General features: G+C 36.4%; 1 protein-coding gene, 2 long non-coding RNA genes and 1 other non-coding gene across 4 annotated transcripts; 2 read left to right on the plus strand and 2 right to left on the minus strand.

Moving 5' to 3' along the window:
• The first annotated feature begins 6,184 nt into the window (after positions 1-6,184).
• LOC132129144 (transcription factor HES-7.1-A-like) lies at positions 6,185-7,904 on the plus strand. The gene is made up of 3 exons (XM_059540615.1): positions 6,185-6,466; positions 6,580-6,675; positions 7,036-7,904. The coding sequence occupies exons 1-3, from the start codon at positions 6,422-6,424 to the stop codon at positions 7,534-7,536; spliced, it is 642 nt and encodes a 213-aa protein (XP_059396598.1). The 5' UTR covers positions 6,185-6,421; the 3' UTR covers positions 7,537-7,904.
• A 3,722-nt stretch (positions 7,905-11,626) lies between these two features.
• Positions 11,627-12,631, plus strand: LOC132129150 (uncharacterized). The gene is made up of 4 exons (XR_009428444.1): positions 11,627-11,851; positions 12,015-12,188; positions 12,229-12,275; positions 12,466-12,631. It is a non-coding gene; the product is annotated as an uncharacterized LOC132129150 (long non-coding RNA).
• A 6,941-nt stretch (positions 12,632-19,572) lies between these two features.
• On the minus strand, positions 19,573-20,411 carry LOC132129156 (uncharacterized). The gene is made up of 2 exons (XR_009428445.1): positions 20,198-20,411; positions 19,573-19,857 (listed from the first exon to the last, which is right to left on the minus strand). It is a non-coding gene; the product is annotated as an uncharacterized LOC132129156 (long non-coding RNA).
• Positions 19,981-20,112, minus strand: LOC132140133 (small nucleolar RNA SNORA57). Its single transcript, XR_009433725.1, has one exon. It is a non-coding gene; the product is annotated as a small nucleolar RNA SNORA57 (small nucleolar RNA).
• Positions 20,412-22,325: the final 1,914 nt, after the last annotated feature.

Below are 22,325 nucleotides of genomic sequence, written 5' to 3' on the forward strand. Positions count from 1 at the left end.
TAAAAGGGAGGTAGAATTATGGAAAGGTAATTGGATATGTATTCCTTTATTTTATAATTTATACGTTGGTTTTAATGTTACCCATATCTTTTCAAAATTTATACTTTTACTTTTAATTTCATATGTTATTCTCTCCAAAGAGTGTACTTTAGAGAGTAAATCTAACCAATCATTTAAAACTGGGGATTCTTGCCTTCTTCAGAATGTGGTTAGTGTTTTAAATGCTGTAATTCTCAGGATTATAAATAAATATAACTCATCTTTACTAAGTAGCATAGGTCCTATACCCAAAACTATATTTGTGAATTATATTGCCTGAATTACTTCTGTCCACATTTTTTATTATTATTTTGGTTTATTATTATTTATAATGGGCTTTAAGTTCACCGCCGTTTCTTCAACATGCTGAAGATAAGTGATTATGTTTGGAAGATATTTCTGGTGTTATAAAACACTGCATATTTATTTTTCAAGCATACTCTTGCCAGTAAGGAGATTGCCTAGTTCTTACATTTTCTTTTAAACTTTGTTAGAAGCTTTGCTTCCAATCTCTCTTCTATTATTTTATCATATAATTCAATTTCCCATTTTGTTTTAGTATTATATAAACCCATAGACTTAATTTATTTGAATATATTACAGTCATGCCCAAACATATAAAAATCAAACATAGGTAAATTTGATCAAAGAAGGCTGTGGAAATTAATCTGCATTGTTAATCCTTTTGATCTTTTATTAAAAAACTCACAAAAATCTAACCTTTCATTGGATAATAAGAATTTAAAATGGGGGTAAATATCATTATGAAATAATACACATTGGCTACAATTAATAACACTCCTAGAAATTCTTATGAGTAAAATAACTCTGAAGTATATATTCCCAGTCATATTCACAATTTTGAGCACTCCAGCATGGTTATAAACATGAAATTATCCAGCCATTGCTTCCTGTTTCACAGAAATATAAAGAGGAGGGAAAACAAAGCTCAAATGCCCTTAATCATCCATCATAATGAGAAAAACCAAAGAATATATTTCTGATGTGCAGCGAAAGATAATTGAGCTTCACAAATTAGTGAAGTGGCTATAAGAAACGAGCTAGAGCAGTGAAAATTCCCATTTCCACCATCAGGGCAATAATTAAGAGTTTCCAATCAACAGAAAAAGTTACGAATCTGCCTGGAAGAGGACGTGTGTCTATATCCTCCTAATGCACGGGGAGAAGAAGAGTTGGAGTGGCTAAAGACTCTCCAAGGATCACAACTGGAGAATTGCAGAAAATAGTTGAGTCTCTGGTTCAGAAAACATTTAAAAAAATTGTCAAACAGCACCTACATCACCACATGTTGTTTAGGAGGGATCCTAGCTCATCCAAAAACAAACTAAAGCATATTCAGTTATCAGACACGACTGGAACTTCAAATGGGACTGGCTTCTATGGTCAGATGAAACTAAAACAATGAGCTTTTTAGCAGCAAACACTCAAGATGATATTTCCCCCCATTTTAAATTCTTATTATCCAATGAAAGGATACATTTTTGTGAATGTTTTAAATAAAAGATCAAAAGGATTAACAATGCAGATTAATTTTCACAGCCTTCTTTGATCATATTTACCAAGGGTGTCCATATGGGCATGACTTCAGACCTATCAAGTTATCAACTCTATTCATTTTATTAATAATAATTATAAAGTTATAATTATAAATTATAATTATAAAACACAAGTGTGAATATCCAAAAAAAAAAAAACCTTCTTATTGGAAGAAATTTGTAAAATAATGTCCTATACAATAAGTATTTTCCCCCCTATACTCTCAAATGTCTCATTATCTCCATAAATTTGATCAAATCTTTTAAGTCCTTTGCTACATCATCAAAAGTATTTGGTTCAAAATCTGTATCTCTTGTTATTTCTCTTAAACAAACCATCTTGTGATCTCATTACTTTGCAAATTCTTATCCAACATTTAAAAGTTTCACCTATATAATAATAACTAGTATTCACCTTTTTCTCTCCTCCACAAAATATAAATGTACTAATTGCCTCAGGTGACCCATACATTTCCATTTTTATCACTTGCATCCAGCTCAAAATTGGCTTAATCTTGGCTGCGTAATAATAATGCTCCAAATTTGACAATGATATAGGGCTCTATAAAGCGAATATCTGAGCTGATAAGGGAAGTGAAACACTTAAACCTGAAATGATTTTTGGTAAATCCAGTATTCAAATGCTAGATAGTGAATGATCTCTGTGTGAATGTCCATAAAACTGGATGACTTTCTGAATGTAGTATATAAGCAGCAGGCTATTTTAGAAAGGACCATTTAAAACGTGAAGAAGAGGAATTAGGCAGAAACTCAATTTCACAAAATTTCTGGAGGACCGGAGCCCCACAGAGTTTAGATCCAACCCTTAATTAAACACCTGTTTACAGATCAGTGATGGGGAAACATTCCAGGACCATTTCCCTCTAAAGAAGCATATACAACCTGTTTAAAAAAAGTAAAAAAAATAAATAGTTAAAAGTTTTTAATAAATAAAAAAGTGATTACAAATCTTTGAATATGTGACAGAGTTAAATCATTACACCAAAATATAAACCAGTTATTCATATCAGTATTTGTCAGTAGCATATAATAAAAATGTTTGTAAACACCAGATTAGTGTTTTTGTGCTATAAGTACTTTTTAAATGTTAGTTTGTTCTTTATTGTTAATATAAGGATTTTTAAATATTATTAATATTATGTGGCTTTGACCCCTCTGCCTGCCTGGTCTTAAACACCATAGTTTGTGACACACAAAATGACACTGATGAACGACAATTATGAGTGAATATTGATGTGAATAAATACATAAAACACAAAACAGAAACACAAAATAGATGCATGTAATAAAGGCCAAGTTCCAGTAAAAGTCCTTTATGATATCTTCACAGTCTGTCTTAATGGGTGTATTTTGGTGGAACTGATTCCTCTCAGCGGGGGTAAAAGAACTTATAAAAGTTCAAAACAATGAGCTCCAGAAAACCAGGAAACACATGGCTTTGAAGGATTGATTGGGAAATACTTGGTCTAGCCTATACATTACTGAAGACTTATTCATGTGTATGTGTATGAGATGCTTATTACATCTTCGAAGTGAATCAACTAACTTTTAACAACTTATTAAAAAAAAAGAGCGTTTAATCCATATAGCTTCCAGATCTGCTGTTTAAAGCAAGATCGAGTTATATTCAAGATCAATGATATAATATTTTCTCTAACTTTATTCTAGAAGAGTGGTCGTTTTAAGAATTAGTCTTGGTTGCTGCAGTCAAGCTCAGGCGATGGGATGGTGGTCAAACTTTCATTTCATAGAGTTCACGCTTAGTAAAATATGTGTTCTTTTAAGGAATTGTTACTGAAAGTTTCCTTGAGGATTCCAAAATCAATTTGAAAAACCCTTTTTGGAACGTTCATTTTTAAAAGACGTGCTTTGAATGCTTGTGCGTGTGTGTTAATATTTCAAGCTTGACAATGGGCAACAGGTATGAGTGTTATGATGGGAACCAGCTATTAACCCCGCTCTCCCAGTAACACGGACAGGAGACACCTTTTTATTACCTGTCAGAATTTGTACATTTTAGCTGAGCGCAGAGAAGGCGTCCAGTTCCCACGCTTCTCTCCAGAGCCGTCTGCGTTCACATGTAGTCGTCATTTTCATCACTTTGGTGGTGTTTGCCATCAACTATTTCTATAGATTACCGTCCACAAGGTCATGAAGTTAATGTGGGAAGAGTTTTGCGGATCGGTATTCCTTCCCCTAAGACTGTCTATAACTATCAGAGTTTATTTATTTATTTTCCTGTATGTTTTTCACGTTCTACTCAAGAACACGCTAGAGACCCAGCTTGCAGGCACAAGGCGAAGATTAAAGCAAATGACACGCGACCATTAAAGTGTGAGGGTGGATGTGTTTGCACATTAAGAGAGGCACAGCCGAGACGAGACAGTTCTTCTGGAGATTAGCATATGCACAGGCCTATGGTTCTACGTAATTCATTTTTAACAAACTAAAACTTCAGTGCGGAATGATTAATCTGCTGACTGCAATAAAGTCAGAAATACCTTTTGTTCCAAAAAAAAAAAAAAAGAATAAAAAAAATCATTTTCCGTAGATTGGCTTGCGTTATTCGGCACACTTGCTGGCAAGAAAATTATTTTCAAATGCTCCAAATATCGAAAATGTCAAAACATGCATGGCAGTGACGTAGCATATCACCTAAATTGAGATGAACTTTAATTCAGGGATGTCGCACAAAAGGCATCAAAGGGCGTGCAATTGTGTAGAAATATTTAAAATTCGCCCATAACCAACAACAGGCAATCATTTCAAAAGTGCTACGATGGGAACAAGCTACTGGCCACGCTCTCAGTAACACGACGAACTTACACCTCACCTAGAAACACAGACCGACACCTCAGTCCTCTTGTATTAGCCTACCTGTCAGAATTTGTACATTATCCTCAGACACGCGGAAGGTTCCCACGCTACTCTACAATAAACATGTAAGTGCATGGGAATGCGTTCACATATAGTCTCCATGTCCATCACTTGCATTGGGTGTTGTGCCATTTAACTTGCGCTGCTGATTCAGGACATGAACTTATAACTTAAGTAGGCGATAGGATATAATTGAGATGAAGTTAATTTCGATAGGATCACAGTTAGATAAATGTCTTTCTGTTTTCACCTTTTCCTTAGTTTAAAGCTTATCCCCATAATATCAGTGATAGCATGGTCTTGAGCCATGCAGTGACAAGATTGTTGGTTAGTCACTTGGTTTAAAGGATGGTAGCTGATTTCACTGACCAGGTGTTACCAAAGTGACATTTTTTTCTCTCTTGCTAGTCATGCCCAACAACCTAATAGCAACTGGGCTGTCCAGTGAACAAACGGCCGTACATTTGGGAACTGTCACAGTTATAGACACGTGCTGTCTTCGTATAGGTATTCAGTAAAACCAATCGTTCCAGCTTCGAGTCTATTCACCTCAGTGCCATGAATAATCAGAGACCCAACTGCTTGCTTTTCACATGCGCGCGCTTTCATATGCACACGTGGAAACGCTCCACACGCGCCGCGTTGTTCAGGTGTGAGGTTGCCACGCGGCGCGCGCCCTCTTGAATTATAAAGAGGTGTGAACACACGTTACCTTGCGACCCCCTGATGATTCACACACACAGATGATACAACGTTGATACTTTTTTATTATTATTACTGATGAGCAAAACCCATTTATTATAAAAAAGGGGAAAAAGTGCAGTCACAAGACTGACACTTATGCAAATTAAATTCGGTTCATATATTATTACGAATAGTGTGTAGACACTTTACCATTTTCACACTTTACTTGAATTGGATTCAGCCTCAGTATTATATGCCAACAAATTATAGTTCAATTTTTCTACATGGCAAAATAAAAAGTTATATGTATATATATATATATATATATATATATATATATATATATATATATATATATATATATATATATATATATATATATATAGCTACTTAAAGATAAAGCATAAAAGCGCAATCATTGTAACGCAAGCTTTATTTATTTATTGAGCGTCTGTTTCAACCTGCTTTGAATATGTGGCACTTGTAGGACTTTAAGAAACTTTCAAAAGTTAAAATATGCTAAATGGCATTGGAAACAAAACTGACGTGTTAGACTCACATACTGCAGCAGTGGAAATAAAGATGTTCTTTTGTTATTCTGATGGCGTGTCTGTCCAGCGGCGCGTGGGCTATTGATATGCACGTGCACTGTTTTCTCATGCACACACGTGCCCACGGAAGTCCAGGTCTCAGTGAGCGTGCACCGTCAGTCCTTTTGATCCAAGGCTGCACTGAATGTCTAAAACCAATTCAGTGCAGATTATATGTTAGCTACTACAGTTAGGCCTAACTGCATACACGTAATGGGAATTAAAAAGGTATTTCTAATATATATGTAGGCCAATAAACTATCCGTACGTTATCATTGTTAAATGACCTCGATGTAATGCTTTTGAAATTATGTTTGTCTTACATGGATACAACCGAATCTGACCTTTAAAATTACAGTGACTTTTAATTTTGTAGCCTTTAGCCTATCTTTTTAGTGTTTTGCTCTTTTTGACAGGGAACTGTGCATGAGAGCAAAGCGCCTCAATGATTGGTCGGTGGCATGGAGTGGGCGTGGCTTGTCACCAAGTCTCTGAAAGCCTATAAATACGAGCGCTCAGCTTCAGAGAAGCATCTCACATTTGACTGCGCGCCTCGAACAGAGATCTTTTCCAGCATACCGAATAGAAGATAACTCGGACCTTTACAGGACTATATCATCACTGATATAAACTACTGTTTGGAGTACACCTGCTATGAAAATCCTCGGAGAGACTGAGACCATTAAAATGGACAGAAAGGTAGGCTAAATTATGTATTTCTGTGCATTCTAACAAACTGTGGTCAGACTGGCATACGTGTTTTGATATAACCTGCCCTGTCCACTGAGATGAGTCTTTTATGTTTCCTGCAGCTGTTGAAACCTCAGGTAGAAAGACGAAGAAGAGAAAGGATGAATCGGAGTCTAGAGAGCCTGAGGACTCTGCTTCTGCAGGGCCCCGAGCACAATGTAAGAAAACAGTACTCTGTATCTCCGTCCTCAACACAGTTCATCTTTTAATTGTATATCTATGATCTCAACTAAGTCTGTATTTGCTTGTCTGAACTCTCCTCTCAAATTAGAACGCCGTACAGAACTACCAAAGTCTGCTATAAGTTTGATTGCATCATATAATAATTGCTGTTAATAGTGTTCATCTTCTGTTTGATTATGTCTTTAATTGATTTGTCCATTCATTTCTGTCATATGCACATTAATTGATAAGCTACTACTAAATAGAAACTTAATTTTCTGTGGAGTTGCTTTGCAACGATTTGTATCGTAAAAAGTGCTATACAAATAAACTTGAATTGATTTATTTTTTTGCAGAGTCCCACTCAAAGGAGAATAGAGAAAGCAGAGATCCTGGAATACACTGTCCTGTTTTTGCAAAACTCTGTCGCTCAGGCCAAGAAAGCGAAAGATGTGGAAGGAGCAGAAAAGCACCAGTTTATGGATGGCTTTTCGTCGTGTCTTCAGAAAGCGGCCTGTTTCCTGTCAGATGAAGGTAAGGCCCGTGGACTGGAAGGTGCAGTAACCGCTTCGCTGTGCCAGCGTCTGACCCGGCCCTGTGTGTCGACCACCATCCGACTGCCTGTCAGAATCCAGAACTGGTCCAGAAAGCAGTTTCCACATTCAAATGCACAGCATCATCTGCGGCAGAACTCTGTCTGCAAACAAGGACTTCCATCAGCTTGCAGCAAAGTTGTGCCACATCCTAACAGGACTGCAGTCAGAAGCACAGACTCCAACACACTGCATTCGACAGCCCAGCCGACCTCTCAACACCAGACCCCGGTCAGCCAGACGGTCTGGAGGCCTTGGCCTTGAGAGAAATTAAAGACATTTGCAGAGACTCAAAATACTGGGCTTGTGTAATAATTAGACATGCTTAATCTCATGCAGAAGGACGTTTATTTAAAAAAAAAAAAAAAAAAGTTGTTTCATGATTTTATCATCTGGCAACACATTGGAAATATAAAATGTGTAAATAGTGTATGATAAATTATGCAATATATTTTTTACACATCTTTTCCCTTTTTTTTTTTTTTGCATGATCTGTACTAGGTGTATGATCATTTGTAATACATAGCTGATGTATGTATTTATCTATTTTGCACATTAATTTATTCACGACATTCCCTTTTTCATAGCTGTATATTTGGGGGACTGAAACAAATAAATTTCATCATTAAAATTTTCAAATGAAATATGCCTTTTTATTATTGTTTTTAACTACATATTAATCGTCGATTTCGTGAAGATTTAAGATCTAAGAATTTTAGATCGCTTTCAGCACGCGCCGAGCATTTACAGTCGACTTTGATCCTCAAACCCTTTGAAATGCTCGCGACCAAATGTGTGTCTTTGAGGCGCTGAATAGCCGGCACACTTCCACACGACTTCTGTTCTGACACCTCTGGCTTCCTCTGCTCATGCTAATAAATGAACAGTGCGAAAAGGCGCCACGTGCCTTGGCACCTTTGGAGACATCCGCCTTAACAAAGGTATTGACGTCATAAAGAGTGAGTTTTCACTCTGTGGGCTATTATGTCTTAATTCAGAGTGTTTCCAATTGACTCAATCATATGAGCTACAGCTGTGTTTAAAAAAAAATATGCAGGAACATCGGAAAACATTTCATCTGAGATCAAATGTCTAGCCTGTTAGATATTTTTACTGCTTTCTTCTGAACTATTTTGCAACAAAATCGGGGATCATTTTTTAAAATGCTGGGAAAAGACTGATAGACATCAGAGAGATGTTAATGAGGACAAAAGGCCAAACTGTTACCTGGTTTAACACGTCGTGGGCTCACAGTTTTGTCTTGCAAGTGTCAAGACCACATGACTCGACGACTGGCACGCGCATTTCCATCCGTTTGAATCAGAGAAGCGTGAATTTCTTTACGCTATAAACCTTATTGTGGCTAGGGAATGAAGCTCAGATGTCTTTCCCACGCCTCACCCTTTCAGGTCGGGTGGGTTTTTCTTTACCATTTAAAAGGATGCTTGTTAATAAACAAATAAAAAAGTGGAAGAATGGTAACAATGGTTCACAATTTTGTTTCTTCTTTATTCTTTTTATGCGATGCATCGAAAACAACCTCGTAATGATCGGAAAATTGTATTATTGTTGTCGAAGAATTTACATTTTTAATATGTTGCAAATCTTGCAGGAATTCGTTTTGTTGCTCTCAAAAGTGATGATGAATCGCCAAATGGAAATATAAATATTGATACGCACATTGAGCCGCCGGTCGACTCTATCTTCATCGTTTTCATTCACGTCTCAGTATGTTCTCAGATATATATATATATATATATATATATCTATCTTGGACCACATTTATAGTGGTTAAACATATTCACCTCCAACTCTTCTTTTGGGAAATACATACACAAGCGAACTCAATTTATTCCAATTATTACTGAACACCATCACAAGAATGTTTTTTTTTTTTTTGTATATTTTTCATGAATTGGCATATATGTATATGTATATATAATTTAACATAAACTTAAAAACATCAGTAATAAAAGGAATAGCAGATCTCTTAACGGAGGCGACCTCTAAATTGACTGATTTCTAAAATTCTTACAATTCTTTCGATTTTTGGAAGATCTAACCAACTTAATGTTGTGTTCTCACTACAACTGGAATTTTCTACATCTCATGTTGCACAATGGAAAGTAAGTAATCATACATTTATACACAAACGAGTATAATAGTACTCATGCCTTTATTATGAGTAGCAGACTTTGAGTAGCAGAATGGTACAGGTATATGGTCTATGATCTTTTTTTTCACTCTGATTGCTAACAAACTAATCAAACATCAGATTTAAAGTATTATAGTGTACATATCGTATTAGCACATTTAATAAAACCTCTATCAGGATGTATAAAAGCAGGACAGGATCTCTGCTCTAATTATTACTGGTAACCAGGGTTGGGCAAAGATACATCAACATGTATTTTAAAATAAAATACCAAATACCTTCATTTTGAGTGTTTAAAAATAAACTCCAAAATACAAGAATCGGCTGAAAACACATCTCTTCCATCTTTATTTGACCCTCTACCTTTAACACTCACTATTCTAATTCTATTCTTTAAAAAAAAATATATATATATATATCTATATATATATATATATAACTACCTTTCTAATCTTTTTGTATTCTATTTTCTTTTCATTTATTATGCAATTGTGTGTGTGTAAAGACCTCTAACACTAGCTTGCTCTATTCTTTTATCTATTCTATCTGTTTTCTTTTTATTTATTATATTATTTAAAATCCCATGCTATGTGTACTGTGTTAACCTAACTGAGACTTCACTGTAAACGATTTCTGTGGTTTTCACAGTATTATTGCTGTATTATCAGAGAAAGCTTACTGTAGAAACAGTTTACAGTAAGTTGCTGTCAATTTTATAACTTTTGCAGTATTATTGCTGTATTTCTAGCTTTGTCTTACTGTAGAAACTATTTACAGGACAGTTGCTGTCAATTTTTGCTATTCTTTGAAAAAAAAAACAATGAAGTGGGAAAATGATTACAGTAATCCTTATATTACTGTTAAATTGATGACAGTAATAATCAACAGACAAGGAATTGTATTTATTAATTATATATTTATTTATAAGGAATTTTATAATACATCGTTTCATAAGGTAACCCATATATTAAGGCATTTAGCATATAGTTAAAAAAAAGTTTAATGTTTTATTTGGGTGTTTTTTAATTGCGTATCTTTATGTTTGCCAGATTTTGACACAAAACCACCTAATCTCATAGGTTATAGCCAACAATTTTGTGGGTGGGAGGTAGTTGTAGAGATAATAATAATATAGGCTAGGTAAATAGATAAAATCAATTCCCATGATATTTTTTATTATTATTATTTTGCTTTCTATTAAACACACTAATTACATAAAGAGCGGAATCGCACGGGATATACCTGGCAACCAATCATCTAAACCGTCAGCCTGCTCTCATTTTCCAATTCATTTTCTGAGCCTTTGAGGATGAGCAAGACCAACAAGAACCAGTCAGGAGAGATATAAAATTTTATTCAATATCTTAAAGATGTGTATTTCTAAAAGTTTCACCCCAAATGGGAAGATATTCGTTTTAACGGTACCACTAACGTTAAATAATCGGTGGTGAGTTTGATAGTAGTTTGTAACAAACATTCTAACGTTAACGTTAGACAGTTAGCCAAATACTAATTATCACAAGGTTTGCTGTTAATGTTAGTTAATAATTTCAAGTTTAGAACAAAGTAATCGAAATGTTTCTTGTTTATGAACATTTGTGTGTAACTTACACCGTGTGCGTGTGTCCTGTCGCGATCGAGGCCTTACGCGCCTAATCCTAAAGCTATGTTCGAAATCGACCTATTACACTAATGTTATGCACGACTTGAAGGGACAACCACAGTTTTCAGTCATATTATACATTTATTACGTGAGTACAACCGATGTAAGTTACACTTAAAGTCAATACACAGGCAGTGAAAGACTCGGTATAAGTTAGTCCTTCTTCAGACCAGACGTTCACAGGATTTTGCTCACTCGTTTTCATCAACTTCTTCAAGTGCACTAGTTTATTAATATCTGAACAGCCAATGCCAATATACTGCGGATAATTTAGTTGTATATTTGATATTGTGTGATATTCATGATAATGGCTATTATAATCACCGTTTTTTGTCACTTTGGGTGCTTCTCATTTCTTATTTGTGACAAATCAGGTTCTCCCTCGAAATCAGGTCTCTTTTAGGACCCCAAGAGATCTCAAATTAATTGTAATAGGTAAAAAAAAATAAAAATAATTATTTAATAGATTAGCCATCTTTTTTACAAGTAATAAATGAAATGCACAGGTTGAATAATTAATACTAGCATTCAATTATTTAATTTACTAAAATTAAATGTTAAGTTTTTTTTTTGCTATTTTTAAGTTGCATTTAAGTTGTTAGCTTGTAATTTCTGGTCTTTGAAATTTGTTTTCTTTTCAAATTATTTCTTTTGATTTTATATATTGGAATTATTTTGTAACCTTTTTATGTTTTAACTGATCCATGTTTCTCTTTGTCTTACAGGTAAAAATCCTTGGTGAAGTCACCAGATATGGATGGGTAAGTACTGCATCTAAAGTTAAAATTGCTTGTAAATAAGATTAGAAATGCCTTTCTCTTGCAAAGTGTGTATGTACTCTGTAAAGTCTATTCCAGAATTTGTCAGACATGCTAAGGAACACAGGAATCTTGCAACTATAGATTCTCTTGTGGATTTTTCCAGTGTCCATGTAACTTCAAAACTGCCGTTGGCCTTCGTACACATGTGTATCGTAACCATGCAGTGATTACACCAAGTGCTGACAAATCACACAGTGCTGTTAATATGACATGCCAGGTTATGGGATGTTCTTTCACTTCCACATCTGGGGATGCATTGTGAAACTAATATCTCTGTGTAGGTCTATGCAGTTGAATATGTTTTTCATTTCTTTCAGCGTGTATGTTGTTCGATATTGCAGCGTGCTGATGAGTTAATAGAGAGGTAAGTAATTTTCAGCTATTGAAGAACGCAGTAAAAGGAGATCAGGATGTCTATGCAGTGTTGAATTTGTTTTTCATTTCTTTCATTGCTCTTCGGTTAATAAAGAGGTAAGTCATTTTCAAGTCTATTTATCACATTGATGTCTGTCAAGCTGTAGTGCAACTTAATTTTTGTGTTTTGTTCTCTATAGGCAGCAAAAACCTGGGATCTGCATTGGCCCTGTCAAGTCTGGAGAGTGATTTTACCGTTTAATGAATTAAATTGTAATAAAAGTTTTTAAATGGACTTCTGAGTGTTGTCATAATTTACGTGACATCTAATAATCAATAATATAACTGTGTGAATTTTTTTTTGCATACAAGCCTTTATATTTCAGTGACATATCATATTATGTAACAGTAAGTTAGTTATATGTTGTGTATATATGCGTATAAAAACTACCGTAATCAATTATACTGCATAGTAACTTTACAGTATTTTAAAATACAGTGCAAAAACATGGACTGTAATTAATTTTACAGTATAAATATACTGTAAGTTATTATACAGTTGTGGCCAAAAGTTTTGAGAATTACATAAATGTTGGAAATTGGAAAAGTTGCTGCTTAAGTTTTTATAATAGCAATTTGCATATACTCCAGAATGTTATGAAGAGTGATCAGATGAATTGCATAGTCCTTCTTTGCCATGAAAATGAACTTAATCCCAAAAAAACCTTTCCACTGCATTTCATTGCTGTCATTAAAGGACCTGCTGAGATCATTTCAGTAATCGTCTTGTTAACTCAGGTGAGAATGTTGACGAGCACAAGGCTGGAGATCATTATGTCAGGCTGATTGGGTTAGAATGGCAGACTTGACATGTTAAAAGGAGGGTGATGCTTGAAATCATTGTTCTTCCATTGTTAACCATGGTGACCTGCAAAGAAACGCCTGCAGTCATCATTGCGTTGCATAAAAATGGCTTCACAGGCAAGAATATTGTGGCTACTAAGATTGCACCTAAATCAACAATTTATAGACGGTTTCATCGGGCGCACGCGCCTGGACCTAAGTTAACTTCCGGTCTGTGTATATCGGTCTGGCTGCGGTGCCTTCTACAAACGCAGTTAAAGTCAAGGTGATGAGTAGACTGAAGTTGGGGTTAGGTGGTTGTGCTGCGGGATGTGTTTCCCATACATTTATTTATTTTTGGAGACTCGCCACAATTTTAAAACCGATCGATTTTCAAAAAGGCTTCGCTGAATAAACATGAGTAACGTTACGTACTGCACGTTTAATAATAATAATTCCTTACATTTATATGTTTAAATATCAAAACCAGGCACAGGTGTTTTTATATCGCTGTATTTCTGAAGGAAGACTTGCGTGTTATATGCCTGATAAAGCAACGTGTGAGCGTACCAGCTCTGCTGTGTTTACAGCTGTTACTGGGGAAACCTCTATTTCTCGCGCTTTATGTCTATGCTTTAAAACATCTCCTGCTGGCAAAGAATGAATTTGCATTTTCATTAAGTCAGCCTGATCCACGCTGCAAACATATTTTGTTTGTTATCAAAAATTATCTACTCTAGAGGGACTTGGCTGTTGTTATTGATTCTATTTGGAAGTCTACCGGAAGTTAAGTTAGGTCCAAAAAAGCGCGCATGCGCAGTAACGTTTGTTTATGTTGTGGCCGTTGAAACCGTCTTTAGGATCATCAAGAACTTCAAGGAAAGAGGTTCAATTCTTGTAAAGAAGGCTTCAGGGCTTCCAAGAAAGTCCAGCAAGCGCCAGGATCATCTCCTAAAGAGGATTCAGCTGCGGGATCGGAGTGCCACCAGTGCAGAGCTTGCTCAGGAATGGCAGCAGGCAGGTGTGAGCGCATCTGCACGTACAGTGAGGACAAGACTTCTGGAAGATGGCCTGGTGTCAAGCAAAGAAGCCACTTCTCTCCAAAAAAAACATCAGGGACAGATTGATCTTCTGCAGAAAGTATAGTGAATGGACTGCTGAGGACTGGGGCAAAGTCATATTCTCCGATGAAGCCCCTTTCCGATTGTTTGGGGCATCTGGAAAAAGGCTTGTCCGGAGAAGAAAAGGTGAGCGCTACCATCAGTCCTGTGTCATGCCAACAGTAAAGCATCCTGACACCATTCATGTGTGGGGTTGCTTCTCATCCAAGGGAGTGGGCTCACTCACAATTCTGACCAAAAACAGAATTGGAGCACGATGGAGCACCGTGCCATAAGGCAAAAGTGATAACTACTGTAAGTGGCTCGGGGACCAGAATGTTGAAATTTTGGGTCCATGGCCTGGAAACTCCCCAGATCTTAATCCCATTGAGAACTTGTGGTCAATCCTCAAGAGGCGGGTGGACAAACAAAAACCCACTAATTCTGACAAACTCCAAGAAGTGATTATGAAAGAATGGGTTGCTATCAGTCAGGATTTGGCCCAGAAGTTGATTGAGAGCATGCCCAGTCGAATTGCAGAGGTCCTGAAAAAGAAAGGCCAACACTGCAAATACTGACTCTTTGCATAAATGTCATGTAATTGTCGATAAAAGCCTTTGAAACGTATGAAGTGCTTGTAATTATATTCCAGTACATCACAGAAACAACTGAAACAAAGATCTAAAAGCAGTTTAGCAGCAAACTGTAATTCTCAAAACTTTTGGCCATGACTGTACAGTATGTTGTGAACTACTGTAGTCAGATTTACAGTAATATTACCGTGGAATAAAATACTGAAGCTTGCTGGCTATTTGTTGCCAGTAAGTTACTGCTGATTTTACGTTAAATTTTTCAAGTTTTGTTATAGCACTTATATATATCATTGCTCTTTTTTTTTGTTTTTGATTTCTTCCACTGTCCTCATTTGTAAGTCGCTTTGGATAAAAGCGTCTGCTAAATGAATAAATGTAAATGTATGCAAAATCATGATCCTACTAAACAGCTACTTCAATTAGGGCACAATATTGTCAATGTCAATGTCACCTTTATTTATATAGCGCTTTAAACAAAATACATTGCGTCAAAGCAACTGAACAACATTCATTAGGAAAACAATGTGTAAATAATGCAAAAATTATAGTTAAAGGCAGTTCATCATTGGATTCAGTTATGTCATCTCTGTTCAGTTAAATAGTGTCTGTGCATTTATTTGCAATCAAGTCAACGATATCGCTGTAGATGAAGTGTCCCCAACTAAGCAAGCCAAAGGCGACAGCGGCAAGGAACCGAAACTCCATCGGTGACAGAATGGAGAAAAAAAAACCTTGGGAGAAACCAGGCTCAGTTGGGGGCCAGTTCCCCTCTGACCAGACGAAACCAGTAGTTCAATTCCAGGCTGCAGCAAAGTCAGATTGTGCAGAAGAATCATCTGTTTCCTGTGGTCTTGTCCTGGTGCTCCTCTGAGACAAGGTCTTTACAGGGGATCTGTATCTGGGGCTCTAGTTGTCCTGGTCTCCGCTGTCTTTCAGGGATGTAGAGGTCCTTTCTAGGTGCTGATCCACCATCTGGTCTGGATACGTACTGGATCCGGGTGACTGCATTGACTCTCTGATCTGGATACAGACTGGATCTGGTGGCTACGGTGACCTCGGAATAAGAGAGAAACAGACAAATATTAGCGTAGATGCCATTCTTCTAATGATGTAGCAAGTACATAGGTTGTTATGGGAAGTGTTTCCGGTTCCGGTTTACCTAATTAATGCAGCCTAAAAATCCTTTAACGGATTTGGATATTAAAAGCATATTAGTATGTTATGTGTATGCCAGGTTAAAGAGATGGGTCTTTAATCTAGATTTAAACTGCAAGAGTGTGTCTGCCTCCTGAACAATGTTAGGTAGGTTATTCCAGAGTTTGGGCGCCAAATAAGAAAAGGATCTGCCGCCTGCAGTTGATTTTGATATTCTAGGTATTATCAAATTGCCTGAGTTTTGAGAACGTAGCGGACGTAGAGGATTATAATGTAAAAGGAGCTCATTCAAATACTGAGGTGCTAAACCATTCAGGGCTTTATAAGTAATAAGCAATATTTTAAAATCTATGCGATGCTTGATAGGGAGCCAGTGCAGTGTTGACAGGACCGGGCTAATATGGTCATACTTCCTGGTTCTAGTAAGAACTCTTGCTGCTGCATTTTGGACTAGCTGTAGTTTGTTTACTAAGCGTGCAGAACAACCACCCAAATAAAGCATTACAATAATCTAACCTTGAGGTCATAAATGCATGGATTAACATTTCTGCATTTGACATTGAGAGCATAGGCCGTAATTTAGATATATTTTTGAGATGGAAAAATGCAGTTTTACAAATGCTAGAAACGTGGCTTTCTAAGGAAAGATTGCGATCAAGTAGCACACCTAGGTTCCTAACTGATGACGAAGAATTGACAGAGCAGCCATCAAGTCTTAGACAGTTTTCTAGGTTATTACAAGCAGAGTTTTTAGGTCCTATAATTAACACCTCTGTTTTTTTCAGAATTTAGCAGTAAGAAATTACTCGTCATCCAGTTTTTTATATCGACTATGCAATCCATTAGTTTTTCAAATTGGTGTGTTTCACCGGGCTGCGAAGAAATATAGAGCTGAGTATCATCAGCATAACAGTGAAAGCTAACACCATGTTTCCTGATGATATCTCCCAAGGGTAACATATAAAGCGTGAAGAGTAGCGGCCCTAGTACTGAGCCTTGAGGTACTCCATACTGCACTTGTGATTGATAGGATACATCTTCATTCACTGCTACGAACTGATGGCGGTCATATAAGTACGATTTAAACCATGCTAATGCACTTCCACTGATGCCAACAAAGTGTTCAAGTCTATGCAAAAGAATGTTGTGGTCAATTGTGTCAAACGCAGCACTAAGATCCAATAAAACTAATAGAGAGATACACCCACGATCAGATGATAAGAGCAGATCATTTGTAACTCTAAGAAGAGCAGTCTCAGTACTATTCAGCACAATATTCAGCATTCAAACCTCTATATTGTGGAAGTCATGGCCTAGTGGTTAGAGAGTTTGACTCCTAACCCTAGGGTTGGGGGTTTGAGTCTTGGGCTGGCAATACCACGACTGAGGTGCCCTTGAGCAAGGCACCGAACCCCAAACTGCTCCCTGGGTGCCGCAGCAGAAATGGCTGTTCACGGTGTGTGTGTGCACTTTGGATGGGTAAAATGCAGAGCATGAATTCTGAGTACGGGTCACTTGGCTGTATGTCACGTCATTTTATTATTTATCAATCACTGAACACCTGTTTGGAAGCTGAAAACAAGCATGTTAGCTTTTCAACTATTATTAAATTATCAATATGTTTTGTTTTTAAATGTAGCCAGAAATGTATTCAGAAAGTAGCAACAGAACTTGTCAAGGAGTATTAACCCAGCTCCAACCACTGAATCTATTGAGAGACATAACAGTATAGTGGACACATATACATTAATAGTGTAGTAAGAACATTTACTTATAACCCCAAAAAAAAATACTACAGAGCAGGTATTCCAAAACATTTGAAAAGTTCTAACAGAAACAGTCAAACTTGTGAGAAAATGTGTTGATTTGATGACAAAAACTGATTTTCAGCTAAGAAAGTAACATTTCAAAAAATGTTATACAATTTTTGTATAGCAATTATTCTGTCGTGGAAACATTTATTTAACTTACATGACCTAAAGTAGCCGTTTCTCTAGTTTAATTTGATGCTTTAACTTCAGTTAAGGGTTTATTAAAAATGTTACAACCAACACCCGATGAGTATCGATCACATCTTCTGTTGAGGCAAAGTCGCATGAGGTTTTTTCCTCAACTCAACACACAATATTTTTGCACACATTATACAAATTTATTGGTTTAAATGGTTCATGTTCAAAATAGTTTTTTTCTTTGTTCTTTGATAATGTTTAGGCAAAAATAGATAGTGTGGATGTTATTTCAACAATTGTTACACCTATCCCCAGCTAGTGTTACTACTAGATTACAGGTAGATTGTAACAACAGAACTCTTTGTATTTGACATTAATTCACATGATCTGTGATTATGCAGTACACATCCAAGTGAGTTCTCACTGTAGTAGATACATATGGCTGCCATGTATCAAAATCTGATACATCTAGCACAAACAGCCCCTGAGTCACTGATGTTCAAACAAGAAGTGTTACATCCATCCCTGGTCTCCATCACCACTTCTACAACAGACTACAGGCTATTCTCTTTCCTTGATAATTGACTAATACTTTATTCTGTAATACAATAAAATAGATTATATTTGCATTGTTTACTGCACTTAATAAATTAGCGTTAAAATATCTGAATCACTGCATTATATTTCTCAGCAGTGAGGAAGTAAAATGGAAGTGCATTAAACGCACAGCTTCATTGTTTGTAGAGAGACTAACAGATGCAGGTAATTCACACACTTATCTCTCGTCTCTCCCTCAAAATTGACATATTTCTATAAAGAAATAGAAAATAATCTAAATAAAATACTTTTTTTCTCTAATAAAGACCCAGAAAGACATTTACTATTTTTTTCAATGGCAAGATGCTTAGCACCACCTTGTGGCTTTATCATCATACTACAAAGGTATTTTAATCACATACTATTTCGACAGATCCAGTAACGTTACAAAGAACCAAAGGTTCTTGTACTTCACATTTTAAATCAGCTTGATCAACACAAGTTAGTGTTTTTAAGAATGAGGTTTTAGTGTTACCACAAACTTTTGAAGAATCATCACCATGACATAACTATGGAAAATTAAAGCAACACTATGTAAATTTTAGCGCTCTTGCTGCTAATAAACAGAGCTACACGCATCCCGCGGAAGAACACTAACCCGAGATACTTCACAGTGTCTATGGCGATTCACGTAGCTATGTGTTACTCCGCAGCGGTCACTTATAAATGTACCGTTGTGATTTGTTATAAAACAAAAAGGCGGTGTGGAAGATTAATTTATGTATTCGCTCACTGTATACATTTAACAAATTTTAAATCAAGATGGTGTTGCTTTTAAGAGTTCCTCTCTCTCAAAATAAAATAAATCCATTGTGGGAACACAACGAAGATAAGAGAAACTACTAAAACACAGAATATAGGCGTTTTAAGTTTGTACCCATTAACAGTTAGTGTAATAAGTCACAACACCTTTCGCAGTTCGGCAAGACTGCATCACAATCAAACCTTGTCCAAAGCACATTACAATCAACTCATGGGGATTTAAAATTTAATTCAAACTGCAAAATATGTAAACAAGTTAAGGACACCCCCCCACAAAAGTCACACATTGTAAAGAACAGACCAGAGACTAAAGATGTATTGTTTATTAGAAATGCTCAAAATACAGAAACACGTTTAAATGTGCTGTAAACTGGACCAAAAGAGGATGGCAAAAAATAGTCGGTGCGTGGCTACAGACTTGAAACAAATAAAGGGTTAAAGAGGTTCCGACATTTTCACATATCAAAGGACCAGATACAAATTAATGAAACACCTATTCCAGCGTTGGGCCTTCAGAAGCAGGTTCACTTCTGTGGACGTCATGGACTCTTACTTGACCAATTTTCAGATGCTTTGACGAAAAAGCACGTAACCTGACAAATAGAATGACAACTTTGAGTTAAAAAAAAGGGATGAGATATCACAAGGCACGCAGCAAATGTTAACATCCGCTTCAGACAGCAAGCAGTTCGTGGATATACAGAGAGCGCACGAGACGGTGTCCCAGTGATTGAGGATAGAACCAGCCGATGGGGAACACGCTGGCACCGAAGACATTCACTGGCTCTTTTATTCCTCCGTACATACACACAAGGGTACAGAAAACCACGAGCATGCCAAGAGGGAGGGCTGAGCTCAAAAGCACATTCAAAAATATCACTTTCATCTCAAGTCACCCACTCGAAACACATTACACCCAAAATAAACGCTTACCATCTCACATGCTTCCCGAGGGTTGCCGCAGAGAAAGAATCATGGCCGCTCGTGTCACTTTATACCAGCTGTGTCACGCCTGTGAACTGACGCAACTGACTTCGTCACTTTTAGGCGTCCAATCATCTGCCGCCTTCACGTACTTGGGGCGGGGCAAACACGAGCAAACAACAAGCGACCCTTCTCGCAAACAACGCTGCGGTCCAGTAGGGGGTGTGGCTTCTCAGCGCAGAATCTTGAATGTAATTAAGGTCGCGTCCGAAATCGCATACTTCCATACTATATAGTAGGCGAAAAACAGTATGCGAAGCCAGGTAGTATGTCCGAATTCTTAGTATTCGAAAAACAGTAGGCGAAATGTACCCGGATGGCCTACTACTTCCGCCCGAATTCCGTAGTATGCATAGGATGGGCACTACTCTATCCCATGAGGCCACGGGAGAGGACTCGTCATACTCATATTCGAAAATAACGGAAAATCGTGACGCCGCTGTTTTGAAGTGTAAGTACCTTATGGATAAACGCTGTTCATTGTGGTTAAAGTGTAACGTTACTTGTTTAACATAATCCAAGTAAACGACTGACTTGTTAAAGTTTTACACATTGTAAACTGATGAGACTATTTTGTAAATTGAGTTTAAAAACATGTTTAATAATCATTATCGATCAGAGGCTGTGCCTCAGCTTGTTAAGGCTGCTTTCTACAGACGGCTCGTTAAGTAATTTAATGAGATAAAGTTAAAAAAATTTAACGAGTTAATTTACATTTTACTAGTGTTGATAAAAATTGTTGGATACCTTAACTTAACTTAATAGGTGCATCAGTTTGATCATAAATCCTCAGTAATGTGTGAATCCTGTTCTGATGTTACAGTGACTGATGAAACCCTACTCACTGGAAAGCATAATTCAGTAAGTATATAAATTAAATTTAATCTTAACTACACACACTCTTTACATGTATTTATGTTAGGATCATCAATGATTTATGCTGTTTTTTTATTATAATATGAATTTCCAGGTATTTCCAGTTGCTATTTTGTCAGTTGCAAAGTGCTTAATAGCAAATATCTTTTGTAGCAGTTGTGTGCACACTGATTTTGCAGCAGTTTCCAGTTGTTTTTTAAACAAGCAACATCTTAACATCTGAAGAATGTTGTCTTGAGAATGGGTGCCACACTTTAGAGAAATACCCATACACCAAGTCACATTTAAAATTATTCTCTCTATTTATTTATTTATTTATTTTTCATTTCTACATGGATAAGAGCACAAAGCTTCAGACAAAACCACATTAACATTTTCATAAAGTAGTATAATAGAGCTTAAAGAAACACCAAAAGGGAATTTCTTAAGACGTTTCTATAATAATGTCAGGAAAATAAACTTCAGCAGCTTCAGTTCAGTAACTGTATGTGTACAAGGACTTTAAATTTGGGTATCAAAAATGAGTGAAAAACAGTGGAAATCTAAAATTTACCCCAGGGATACAGTAATACATTTGTAAAATTAAACTTGTTGTAAATATGTTGGTATGATATGTTATGTGATATGTTGCTAGATTTTCAAATAACTGTAATATTAATTCCCAGTTATGAGTGTAATATATTTATGTGTATATATAAATACACACACGTTTAAATTTAACTATTTACATGTGTATTTATACATATTTATGTGATTTTATAGTATATATATATATATATATATATATATATATATATAGTATATATATATATATATATATATTTCTTAAATAACTAATATATGAATATCTCGATTTGACAGTCTTAAAATTACCTTCATAACTTACAGAAGCTTAAACAATAGCAATATGAGAACATGACGTGATTTGCAGAGTCTTAACCTGTTCAATTGTCCTACAGGTAATCCTGCTCTTGAAGAGCTGCACACGGTCGTCTGGTGTGACACAGCTGTGCTCAGATTGTCCCACACATGCTCTCCTGTGCTGGCTTCTGTGTTTTGAGGTTCCAGTGTATCATCGTCATGATCCTCTACAATTTGTGGATCCGCAATGTCCTCATTCAGAAGACGGAGGTTGTGGAGCACTACACAGCATGCAACAACATCTGGCACAAACACAGGACTCACTTCCAGGGCCTTGAAG

The sequence above is a fragment of the Carassius carassius genome, chromosome 4, assembly GCF_963082965.1.
Source record: "Carassius carassius chromosome 4, fCarCar2.1, whole genome shotgun sequence".
Taxonomy (NCBI): domain Eukaryota; kingdom Metazoa; phylum Chordata; class Actinopteri; order Cypriniformes; family Cyprinidae; genus Carassius; species Carassius carassius.

What these genes read in the sequence shown, in the direction of transcription:
- LOC132129144 (XM_059540615.1), top strand. Translation starts at nt 6,422, where the DNA reads ATGAAAATCCTCGGAGAGACTGAGACCATTAAAATGGACAGAAAG. An exon ending in CCATTAAAATGGACAGAAAG is followed by an intron (nt 6,467 to 6,579) that starts GTAGGCTAAATT and finishes TGTTTCCTGCAG; the next exon opens with CTGTTGAAACCTCAGGTAGA. An exon ending in TGCAGGGCCCCGAGCACAAT is followed by an intron (nt 6,676 to 7,035) that starts GTAAGAAAACAG and finishes ATTTTTTTGCAG; the next exon opens with AGTCCCACTCAAAGGAGAAT.